This window comes from Eutrigla gurnardus (genome assembly GCF_963514095.1).
Source record: "Eutrigla gurnardus genome assembly, chromosome: 22".
NCBI lineage: Eukaryota > Metazoa > Chordata > Actinopteri > Perciformes > Triglidae > Eutrigla > Eutrigla gurnardus.
This window is the reverse complement of record NC_139933.1, coordinates 17666068-17677960: the sequence shown is the minus strand read 5'-3', so window position 1 is coordinate 17677960 and position 11893 is coordinate 17666068. Positions and strand designations below refer to the sequence as shown.

Below are 11893 nucleotides of genomic sequence, written 5' to 3'. Positions count from 1 at the left end.
TGTCAATAAAGCGTTTTCCTATACGTCTTGTATTTCAGTTGATGCTGCACTGGACGCGGATCTCCATGGAAACGTGTAATTTGGACATTAAAACCGCACAGTGGGGGTGAAGCGGTCATCTCCACTCCGTCCAGTGACTGCCTTCATCGTTTCCGTCTAAAAAGAGTGAGTCAACACGGTTAAACTGGCGTTAAATAAGCCAACATTATGAAAATTAATGATAATAACGGGTTGTTATGTGTAACGTTAGCCTTCTCACTCCACCTGACAGCTTTATTTGAATCCAAAAAGTTGTTAGATTTATTTGCAGTTTTAAGTTGTGTCTTAGTTGTCTATTTTGAATGGAAAGTTTTATTCAATTAATTTAATTGATCAGCCGTAGCATTAAATTGATCAAAAGAACACGGTTTTTGCTGAGAAAAAAAAAGAGTATATCCACAATTAATTGCATTTTTTAACATTTTTAACGGTTTTTTTCTGTCTATTTCTAATGTTCGACACTACTGTTTGATCAGTGTGGGGAGAAAAAAGCAGTAATTTGTGGATAAGTGTAAGTCTGAGGTTGTATCATTCCCCTGGCACACAGTCAACACACCTGCAGAGATTACAGGTGTTACCATGCTGCTGCCTTGATTTCCCAAGGATTATTTCACACCTGAGCATGAAATGTTCTTCTTGGCCGGCTGTCATCTGTGATGTTGTGGTTGTATCCCACTCGCTGTAAACCACTTTGCTTTTCAGTGTCACACTACAGAACTGGGAGCGGCAGGGTGTTTGACAAACCTCAGCCGCATACATTTTGGGTGCAAAGGAAACGACCAAATCTGGACCATCAGGTATACTGCCAGTTGCTCGACGACTTAAGAAACGTTCCCTGCTATCAACTGTCTCACTGCCTCTGTTCCCTCCGTGAGAATCAGGATCAAAGTCTGGATAGAGAGGGGGGAGATGCAGGGAGACGTGTGATTCCTGGCATGCAGGCTGTGTCGCCTGCAAGGAAGGCCTCAAAGGTGACAACCGCAACACAATGTACACTAGAAATTATAGCAGTATTCCATGCTCCTCTTAAGTAGATTTACACTCCAAAAACCTCTTTGCTCGCCACCTGCAGTCGACCCACTGCAGCTCTGGGAAAAGTGCTTCATCTGAGTCAGGGAGACCATGCAGTAATGGCTCGGTGTCCTGCCTGCAAGCCATCCCCGGTGCCGCCCAGAGCATGACTGCAGAGCTGGCAACGACTTCAAAGATCCCCCACAGAGGAAAGGCCCCCCTAGCATCCAGATGTAAGTTTTCTGCAGATGCATTGTTACCATTATTTCTGCGTTATATTTATAGCGTTATTCAATTAACTGTTGAAAGACAATATCCTTGATATATTTTGAAACTCAGCTTACCCAGTACACCCTGTGCTGTATCACAACAAGCATACGTCCGAGCTTGTGACAGACGGAGGATTAAATGGATCCGCCCATGAGGAGGCGAGCGAGCGAACACAAAGCAGAGGCTTCCTGAAGAGCAAATGCAAGATGAAACATCTTCACACATATTGGGGGGATCGTAGACCGTGGACGTCCCTGCAGTGCTGAAACTAAGGAGGGCTCCGTTTCCATCACGTCCACATCTGAACCTCCGTCCTCTGGATCTGAGGGGAGGACAGATGACGCCTCCTGGCAGGACACCTACAGTGAGGGTGTTTCTCAGTCAAACACACCCTAGCCTTCCTCACAGCCTGGAGTCTTTCAGCACACAGCTCGGTGCATCAACAGTTTCCCCTGTTGGGATTGATGGGCAAGGCCTCAGTCCTCTCCTGGAGCACACATGGCGACCTCGCATGTCACCACCGCCGCCACCGACCACTGACAGACTCGCTAGGGGCTTGGTGGTTCGCATTCAGCAGAGACGCCACCATCGCCATCAGCTTCAAAGCAGCTGGAGAGCATCATGCACAAGCAAGGTGTCTTCACTCAGGAGGCGCTCCCGCCAGTCAGTCCACTCTGGTCCACACTGAGGACCGCTGTACCACCGACACACGACAGTCCTCCAACGAGGGCTCGCCTTCACACAGCTGGGGACGACGTGAGGTCTGGTTTAGTGACCTCAAAGAGCAGGAACACATTCAAGGATGTGAAGCAGCCCAGTCAAGGTCAGTCAGTCAAGAGATTGTGTGCAGTCCCAAACAAAGGTGATCATGTGATAAATAGATAGTTAGGTTGTTTCTAGGAGATTATTTTTAGGATTTCTTATATATATATATATATATATATATATATATTCACCAACAGTTCACCAACCAACCCTCTCACATCAGCGTGCCTGTGCTCGGGGAGTCTGCGGTTAATTCACCTCGACTGCCTGAAAAAATGGATCAAGGCGAGAATAGAGTCAGGTGAGTGTGTAGCTGGTGGTATTTGTATTTGGTGATCGTGATTAGCATGTTAAGGCATAACGTATCCACATTTTTCAGGGTCAAGACTTCATACTGCCAAAAGATGTGAACTGTGTAAGGGGAGGCTGACACTGGACCCCAATCTACTCGACGATTATTGCAGGGAAGCGCAGCGGCTGATATACAGATAGTTTCTCCCCACGACTTAAATTAAATAAAACAAAACTGCTGTGGAATAGAATTATGACTGTACCAGTTTCCAGGTGGCCGATACACTGCTACATTCCCGCCCATGCGTCAGGGTAACTATATGTTCTTAAAGCTTGTGATTGTTTTATTTATTCAGTCAACACACTATTGAACATATATATACATATATAACATATATATATAATAATTAAATATATAAATATATATATAAATGTAATAATTAAGTACTACTGAGATAAACGAGTGTATTAGGCAAGTCAAATGAAAACATATCTTGATATGATGAAAGTTATGACTTTAATATCCACCAATAGGTTGGTATTCGTTTCTTTGTCCCAAATTGGAAACAGCTAGAAATTAAAAAGTTTTGTTCTAGTTCCAAATTAATATTTGAATAACTGAATGACATATAATCGGTATAGAATGGACACTAAAATTCATATTGGTTATGTATTGTGTCCTCAGGTTCAGATTTGCTGATAATAATCAGACGCAGGTCTTGAGATGTTGGCTGATGTGGAACTAAACACACAAGTTTTACAATAAACCACTTTGCATCTAATTAAAGTGAGTGGATCAATGTGGCACAGGAAGGAGACAATTACGTTATTGTTTTATACAATATACTTTACATTTAGCAAGGTGTCACTTTTTAATTTCTATAATCAATCATCACTCTATAGTGATTTAATCTCCCAAGTTGATGTCACAGGGGAACTGGTTTTAAATATGTGCATCAATGTCACGTGAGAGAAATCGCTAATGCTCCTCCTTGAGATCCCTGTGATGTGGCTCAGTTCTCCCACAACCTGTAATGCATCAAAAGAGTAATGTATTTGTGACAGATTCACTTAACTAGACATGGATAAGGTAGATGAGTTCATATGCTCTAATATGGCTGCATATTACATCCACAAATTTGAGATTTAAATAACTGAAAACAAATACTATTGTGAATGCAAATAAGGTTTGAAGTACTTATAAACATATTTTAAAAAAAGCGTTTCACCTGTTCCCATTTTCTGACATAGAGGATAAATGTAGCCACGGAAATGACACCGACACCAAGAAGCATGCAGTCTTCAGTCACTGTCACAAACTTCTCTCTGTTTAAAGAGGGGTGTTAAAGCAGCTACAATCAATACTTCTTTATGTTACCAACAGACTAAATTACTAAGTGTAATGAGAAAGGGGTTGCTGGTAGTGATGAAGCCACAGAGTTCTTCATCACGTCTATGTATTGGCCCTCACCACTTCGGTTTGTAGGAACCACAAGTGACACGAGAGGATGGAGCTGAGTGCAACCGAACGCATTTTTCAGCAAACTACAAATTAACTTTCATGAACTGAGTGGGTGAAACTTAAACTCTCTGCCTCGCCACGCCCTAAAGCACACCCTGCTTTATTGTCTATTATACTCTATTTTATATTATGTAAATGGACCATCATTTACTAAATAAACATCATGCTGTATTGAAGAAGCCTGGAAACTACAGCTTGAGACCATAAACTCAAGTTTACAATGTTTACTGAGGTAATAAATCAAGTGAGACGTAGGTTCGAGCTGCCATCCTTAAGGATGACTCTCTCTTCCCCCTGAGCCACAGCAGGCACAAGACAATATTTGGAACCAAAACTACAGGAAAAGGCTCTTGTAGTCTACTCAACCGCCAGTCAAGCAGCTCGTCTACTCCATCCAAAACATGGCAGGAACCGCCTGTTCCAAAAAACATCAGAGCATGTGGCTTCAAGAGAGATACCTGTGTTCTCTGGGTGGGCTGACACATTGAGTGGTGGTCACTAACAAGGAGTCGTAGATGGCCGTCCTCTGTAGGCTGACGAACTGAAGAACATGGTGGCACAGTTGATACAGTCGCTCCACGGGGATGGATGGCTCGTTGTGTCCTACAAAAGTCACCTCTTTTAAAGTCGCATCCTAATACTTCACATGACTCGCTCTGCGTCACAATATGATAACTTACCAAGCACCTCCAGAAGGATTTCCACATAGGTCAGTGGGTTAAGAGCATTTAGTCTGAATTCAAGCCCCTTTAAGACCATCAGCTCTGATTCCAGGACAGTCTGCTTGGAAACACTGTGGCCAACTGAATGCAGAAAGCGCACAGCAGTATTGTTGTCGATCATCTAGAAAATGTTTGAATAATTAGAGTAGATTATTTAATTCTTAATCACGGGGTACTGAACGTACTTCTGAAAGTATTTCTTGTAAGCATTGCAGAACTTACACGACTGTGCAAAGACAGTTTGCTTGCCAGTTGCACGCAGGAGAAGACAATGAGGGGGAATTTCTCCTTGAGCTTGTCAAACACAGCATCCTCATAGCTTCCCGGTTGACCTGCAGCTGCGCCTTGAGGTGTGGGTGCGGTGAACAAATCTGTAAGGTGCTTGACCATGAACCTGGGTTGGAGATAATTTTTTACACAATGGCTAAACCAACATCAAAATGGGCGTGGCAGGGGAAAAGTAAACATGCTGCTCCGTCTTACCTTTGAAGTAATTCAATGGCATGGTACCCAACCAGTGGATCAAGTCTTAGATTCTTAGTTATCTGGAAGATGTTTTCTAAGAAACAAAGGAGAGGGAGAGTTAGGGTGTAGACAACATAACCCAAAAAGCTTCTTTTTTTTCCAAGGACACCATGTTGAGACCGAGTTGATAATCAGAGCAGGATTATTATCTGTAAGGCTGTATGTATCTGTAAAATGTGTTTAGGCAATCCATATGTAAAGTGACACAGAACAAAAGTGCTGCAATATAATTATGTGTATTTACTCAAGTAGTTTTAATGTACTTGAATATTTCCATGATATGCTACTTTACAATTCTACCTCACTGCATTTATTTGGGCAACATGAATTATTAGTAAATTTGGAGATTCAGATTAATACAAAAATGTCTAATTACATGATCCGAGGACTTCTTCCACTGGTGGAGATAATGTAGTTCTGTGAAATGGGATCAATAAAATGAAATATGAATGTATAATAATACTCTGTTTATCCACTGATGCTAATTTGAAAATGTTAGAAATGAAAACTGTATCAATGATATTAAGGAGAGTATGGGTCTGGAAGTTATCGTGTGTTCAGAATCTTCCTTTGAAATTCAGAGTCTCTTTTCTATATATGTATTTTTGCATGAAATCAGCTGAGAGCCATGCAATTTACATAATTTAACAACCAGGAATCTCAACCGTACATGACCTTTCCACGCCACCTCCACCAGCCAACACTGACAACATAACACAGTGACTCAGCTTGAAAGAAACTAAAGTAGGCTATCATCAGAACAAAAATGTCTCCCCATGAATCTAACTCAGTTGTGTTTTAGTTGTTAGGTGAACAACAGGAAAGCATATGGACGTTCATTAGCATTCATCAAGGCTGCTCCTCCTTAGTGGCAGAGGTGCTATCAGCAGCTGCGGAGACACACTGCTGGGTGGAGGAGTCTTTATTGAGAATTTGCCTCCATAATAACAGGGCTCATAACTCAAAACAGAGTGATGACAGCTTAGTGGCCCATTCAGAGACAGTCCTCTACATTAATCCCCACCTGGCTGACAACATTATTAAAACCCCTGCAAAACGAAATAATGACAGCAATTACGTTTACCAATAAAGCTTCTTTCATATGCAGCAAATTGTAAATATCAGCATCCATAGAAGATAATAATAATTTATCCCACAGTTGGGAATGCACCTGTGATCTATCTATCTATCTATCTATCTATCTATCTATCTATCTATCTACACTGTCCTTACATTTATTAATTAATTAATTAATTAATGTTATTAATTACACCTGCTTTACCCCCCAAAAGGGCTGTTGTCAATATCCAGTTACACACTAATTGCCACAGCTGTGTGTCATATAAGAAAAAGTTTTCACAGAATACAATCGAATAATTATTTTTATTGTAATGATAATGATACCTTGATGAATATATATTTTTAAATGCACCACTCCATTTAAATGTTAGTTTGTAAGCAAGCTAACATGGCTGAAATGACAAACTGTCGTTAGCGTTAGCTCTCTGCGGCAATAATTTACCGTTACTCACCCGTCATTCTTTTATCTTTGAAACACCCGCTACACGTTGATAAATTGTTGAGGTTGTCTTTGTTTCGTTTGTTGAGATTAACAAGAAAATCCGTGAGTAGGTCAAAGGAAGTTTCGCGAAACTTGAAATGTATACTTTGTCTGGGCGAACTAAAGAGACTCTTCGCCATTTACACTGAATAACTGTCGTCTTTCGAAGCACACAAGTATTAAAAAACAAAAACAAGTATTTGTCAATAACATGAATTGGAAAAGCCAATACTAATCGTGCTCTAGGTAATACTTTCCAGAAGATGGCACTATTCCCGCAGTTTTCACCTCAGGACTGGCAACGTCTCCCAACAGGAACCTTGCTGCAGCAGACGGGGCTCGTTTGGATGTAGCACAATCTTGTTTCGTTCGCGCGCAGTACGGTGTCGCGCGCGTACTGCGTAACTTCTCAACGCAGATCTCACAGCACACTGATGGACCACACCGAGCAGTGAGGACGCGTCCAACTCGGTGGAGGGTTTTGTAACACAGCCGCAGCGGCTTGTATAACCGCCTCCAAACAACCTTGCACGTACACCGCAGCAGACAGAGCAGCCATGGCCGACAAGACGCCAAAGGAGCCCGTAGCTCGCGTTGCGACCCGTATAGACCCGACAAAAGAGAGTCTCTCCAAAGAGCAGATGCATTTCATCCGACATGTAGAGCTCGAACAGTGGAAGAAGAAAACACAGACGCTGCGGACACGAAATGTGGTGACGGGACTTGCCATTGGAGCGCTCGTTCTGGGAATCTGTATCCTTGTCAAATGCACCAACGTCAACACAAGGTGAACTATGTACCGTTAGAGCATACTGAAGTTACCAAGCGTTAGGTAACGCGATATAAGTGTATCTCTTTAATGTTGTGTATTTGACGGTTAAACAACTGGCTGGTAGATGTAGCCAACGTGTCTTTAGAAAGGTACAGGGTTGACGAGAATTGGATGCTAACACGCCAGCTAACGTTAGCCTACGACAGAAAGTCCCAGGTAGCGTTAACTTAACGTAGTTTGGATTAAAACACAAGTTAAACGTTATATTTAAAAACGTAGGTAACTTATTAATTTGCATTAAGCGTCATTAATTGTTCTCTTTAAAGGGAAAGATTGGCCACTGTCAGTTTGCCCTAGGACTTCCGGTGTTACATCAACCTGTCCGACCTGTTCTCCTCAAGTGGGAACTTTTGATCGCAGATGTTAATATTTTAAAAAAAAAAAAGAAGAAGAAGAAGAAGAAGAAGCTGATTTTGACACTGGACACACTGAGCCACAATTTTAATAACTTTTCACTTTTAGAAGTGATCATTGTTTTTATATTGACAGTTTATATCGATGAGGGTACTCTAAATATTAGGAAACGCCTCATTCAGTGTAATGCAACAAAATTCGACTGCACTTCAGCTCCCAAAATGATCCTAGACTTGAATTAACACCTTTTTTTAATATAACAGATTCACCATCAGAGCAAGGAACTATTGCAGGAATGTTGAAAGAGTGCATTAGCTTCATCTAAGTGCATCTGAAATCTGCCAACTGAAAGTTTAAGAATTTAAAAAAGGGGATAGAATGAAATGTTTGGTGTTATAATGAATAAAGACAACCAGAAGGCTTCCTGTTGAATGTTTCTTATATTTTGTCACACATTTCCCTTAACCACTCACTTCCTTACTAGACGGCTACACATTTTACTCAGTGTCCCAGGAGCGCATCATGGATGAACTGGATGAAGAGGCCAAGCGTGCAAGACTGCAGGCACCAAAGACTGGTGCCAACTGAGCTGCGTTGCCTGCCTGTTGTCGGACTGTGCGTCTTGTCTGAGAAGAGACATGCCTGGACACCCGATGCCACTGATTTATATTCCATGGCTGGCTGCTGGTTTTCATATTGAAACAGCAGTGGACTATTGTTTTGTCTTGATTGTGGCTGTGATGTTCTGCTGCTGATTTATAACTAGATGTGTCTTGATTTTGATAAAGTTTGCCTGTAAGTGAAAAGGATTAATCCACTGTCCTTAATAGTACCCAGAAGGCCAGACTACAGAGCACTTAAAACCCTTGCTGAACTATTTCCAGTCCCATCGAGTTTTTAAAATATATCAATGTATTTTTAAAACACGATATAGGATATGACAATATCGTGTATATCAAGATTTATGTCTTGTTAAAAATAACGTTAACGTAAGTTTCTGCATCTCACATCCACCTCTTCCAACTGTGCCAGGGCCGAGGAAGTGTACCGTTGGAGCGCCCACACTAGTCAAACAATCCAGACGTTAGGCTCCATCATGCTCCCTTAAATCCTATGTCAAATATTCAGGTGCTTGGATTTTTAGTGCTTTAAAAACTGGTTTTTCAATTTCGAGCTGAATGTAGTCTGCAGACAACTCATCAAATGGCCAAGACAGGAGGAGGTCAAAGTTTAAGGAACATTTTAATTTAATATTATGTATTGTTATTTAAAAAGCAAGTACATGGTGATATTGTGCAGCCTGTTTAATAGTGACTGTGTTACATTTGGCACATGTTAATTTGAGTATCGCCATTCAGCTAAAAAATATCAAGATATGATTTTTGGTCCATATTGCCCAGCCCTAATACAGTTCATAGTAATAAATAATATAAAGTAATATCCTAAATTCTGTCAGTTAATATTCAATCTAGAGTGGCCTTTGACAGCAGAGAAATGCCACACAGATGAAACTGTCAATAAATATTTATGTAGGATAAAATGATTTGTAAAATAAAGATGTATTTCTTTTTTTTTACTACAATTATGTCTCGGTAACTATTTATGCAAGAAAAAGACAACAGATGAAGCAGCAAAGATGACAAAAGAGCCATGGTATTTACAATTGCATTTATTTTCGTCAAAATTTGATATATGGAGTCTGATCTAGCCACCGGAACATGAGAGTAAAAAATAAAATAAGACATTTTCAGGGAAAGGCACAGATTCAGCATGGCAGGACAGCAGCAGCTTCGGAAAGTAATACAACTATATATATTTACATTCAAAACATTTTTGAAGCCAAACTTCTTTGAATATATTACGAACTTTGGAAAGTCTTACAGGAGTTCCACTGCTTTATAAGGCAACAGCTACACATTCACAGCTTGTACTAATTATTTAAAACTGTGGGAGGGTAGATCGTCGTTACTGTGATCGTATATGAACTGGAGAATATTCTCTACCTCCAATTATAGGGAAAAAATACCATGAAACTCATCGTCTCTTCCTCGAGTGAACACTTTTATCCACAAATGTGTTAAAAGGATGAAGAACAAAAGTAGAAGTTGCTAAAGTGCACAAGGTGCTTGATCTTTGGATCAAGTTAAGGTTGCCGACATGTTCAGTTTACTCGTGACTTGTAAACATGATCTATAAATGCACTCTACTATATACACATGTACAATCAACAGGAAAGCCAGTCAAATCTCGGTGGATTATTTGCACAACTAATCAATGCAAAAACAGTTTTCTTTTATATGAACCAGCTTAAGTATTTGAAAATTGATGTGCTTAAGTCTGCTGCACATCTAACCCAATCTCTCCCCATTTAATAGTTTCAAAACATATTCTTTCTTCTGAAGCAAGCTACCCTCATAACTAGTATAACATCTTCATCATTTTTACTTTGATAGAAACGATATCTCCTTATTGTACTGTTGTACAAAGTGAAAATTCATATTCACTCCGTCAGACCTCCGTCAGAGTCCGGAGAACGTAGGTCATCCTTTCAATAAAGAAACCAAAGATGTACGACGACCAAGCCTTTTCATGATACACAGTTGAACAAACCGAACTGTACAGTGCATCAATCATCAGAGTCTGTTCACTGTGCGGTCAGCTGGTGCCGAGACGGCATGAACAAAATGCAGCAAGATTATTGGAGTTGTCGTGTTTTTGTACGATGGCCGTGGTTCACATCACTGAACGGCGGTGAATCGGATGAGCAGGAAAACGAGGAACTACCTTCACTCCGGGTCAAAGTCGTGCCACAGTACTTTTTTTCAGAATCCTGTGGCAGCCTGGACGGGTTTCATTCCAAACCGTTGGGTCTGACTGTTTATTTTACTAGAGAGCAGAAAACATTTTCCTGTTCTTCAGCTGCAACAAAATTCACCAGATCTGACGGGAGAGCAGAAAACTGGACAATACAGTTCCTGTGTGAATCCAGCTTGATTGATGACTTCTTTTTCTTTCTTTTTTAACATATAAACACTGAGGTAAATTAGCACTGGCAGAGGGAAGCAGTTTGCTGATTGGTGTGCCAGCGGAAAGTGTTAAAGCAGTCCACCTACAGGACGGGTTTGACCACTGCAGTCACACTTCAGATGAGGTAGTCCGGAGATACAGCGTGCTTGGCTGAGAGCTTCTTACTAGGAAAGCGAGAAGAAAATAAATACAGGTTAGAAGGAAGCTTTTTTTGGTTGTTGTGGAGTTTAATAGTCGTGAAGTGTTTTCACACAGTATGCTCTCACCATTCTACTGATGTCAGTGGCAAAGGTGACGCCTTTGCTGGGTTTATCCTGGGAGCCGCTGCTGCTGCCTCCAATAGAGTTTCTCCTAATGATACCTGGCAGAACAAACGTGTGTTAAAAAAAACCCAAAACATTTAGAGACATCAGGGTAATAAATGTGGATATTCTTCTTCACCTTGGAGCGGCAGCATGTCCAAGCGCTGCAGGCTGTTCCTGCGAGACGAGGGGAAGCCGCTCCCCTTGGACAGGTGGCGCTGGCGACTGGAGAGCATCGCAGCAGGAGAGACGATTCCCGGAGGGGGAACCTTCCCCATCTTCTCATACAGCTCCTCGATCTCTCTCTTCTGGGCGGCCTGCAGGGCCTGCACCTCGGAGAGATGTCTGATACAGAACAAAATAGTGGCAATGTAAGTGGAAAAAAATCAACCAAACAGGTCGGCCCGTGGTGCCTTCAGGGACTTTCTACCTGAAAATCTTACAGGATTTAAGGAAGTTAAGGCCTCAGATAGTTTGTGATCATATTGTCAAACAAAAAATATTCTAAATGTATTCTTAAATGTGAGGATTTGATGCATTTGCAATATGATTATCATTGGGATTGGGCTCTGGAAAAGTATGTATTCATATTTAACAGATTTAATTCAAAAAAAATATATGAATCAGTAATGACAGTATTCATTTGCCAACAAAATGGATCAGGATGAAAAC

General features: G+C 41.1%; 3 protein-coding genes and 1 long non-coding RNA gene across 5 annotated transcripts in view; 2 read left to right on the top strand and 2 right to left on the bottom strand.

Annotated features, from left to right (window-relative positions):
* Positions 1-910: 910 nt before the first annotated feature.
* On the top strand, positions 911-1514 carry LOC311032627. The gene is made up of 3 exons (XR_014599195.1): positions 911-1010; positions 1112-1283; positions 1390-1514. It is a non-coding gene; the product is annotated as an uncharacterized lncRNA (long non-coding RNA).
* Positions 1515-3273: 1759 nt separating this feature from the next.
* On the bottom strand, positions 3274-6846 carry cntd1 (cyclin N-terminal domain containing 1; the record flags this gene model as incomplete). Its single annotated transcript, XM_084002260.1, has 7 exons — positions 3274-3405; positions 3606-3702; positions 4357-4501; positions 4579-4741; positions 4843-5014; positions 5104-5179; positions 6678-6846. 7 exons carry the CDS (start codon positions 6844-6846, stop codon positions 3274-3276), a joined length of 954 nt encoding a protein of 317 aa, XP_083858386.1.
* Positions 6847-7126: 280 nt separating this feature from the next.
* coa3a (cytochrome C oxidase assembly factor 3a) lies at positions 7127-9063 on the top strand. Its single transcript, XM_084039546.1, has 2 exons — positions 7127-7459; positions 8377-9063. Exons 1-2 carry the CDS (start codon positions 7264-7266, stop codon positions 8478-8480), a joined length of 300 nt encoding a protein of 99 aa, XP_083895672.1. The 5' UTR covers positions 7127-7263; the 3' UTR covers positions 8481-9063.
* Positions 9064-9565: 502 nt separating this feature from the next.
* Positions 9566-11893, bottom strand: part of wnk4a (WNK lysine deficient protein kinase 4a) — a 40552-nt gene continuing 38224 nt past the window's right edge. For both annotated transcript variants that reach the window (XM_084039523.1, XM_084039524.1), the window contains 3 exons: positions 11361-11566; positions 11186-11280; positions 9566-11083 (listed from right to left, as the gene is read on the bottom strand). In XM_084039523.1, the coding sequence (XP_083895649.1) occupies positions 11081-11083; positions 11186-11280; positions 11361-11566 (304 nt within the window). In that variant the 3' untranslated portion in view covers positions 9566-11080. The remainder of the gene's footprint in view (positions 11084-11185; positions 11281-11360; positions 11567-11893) is intronic.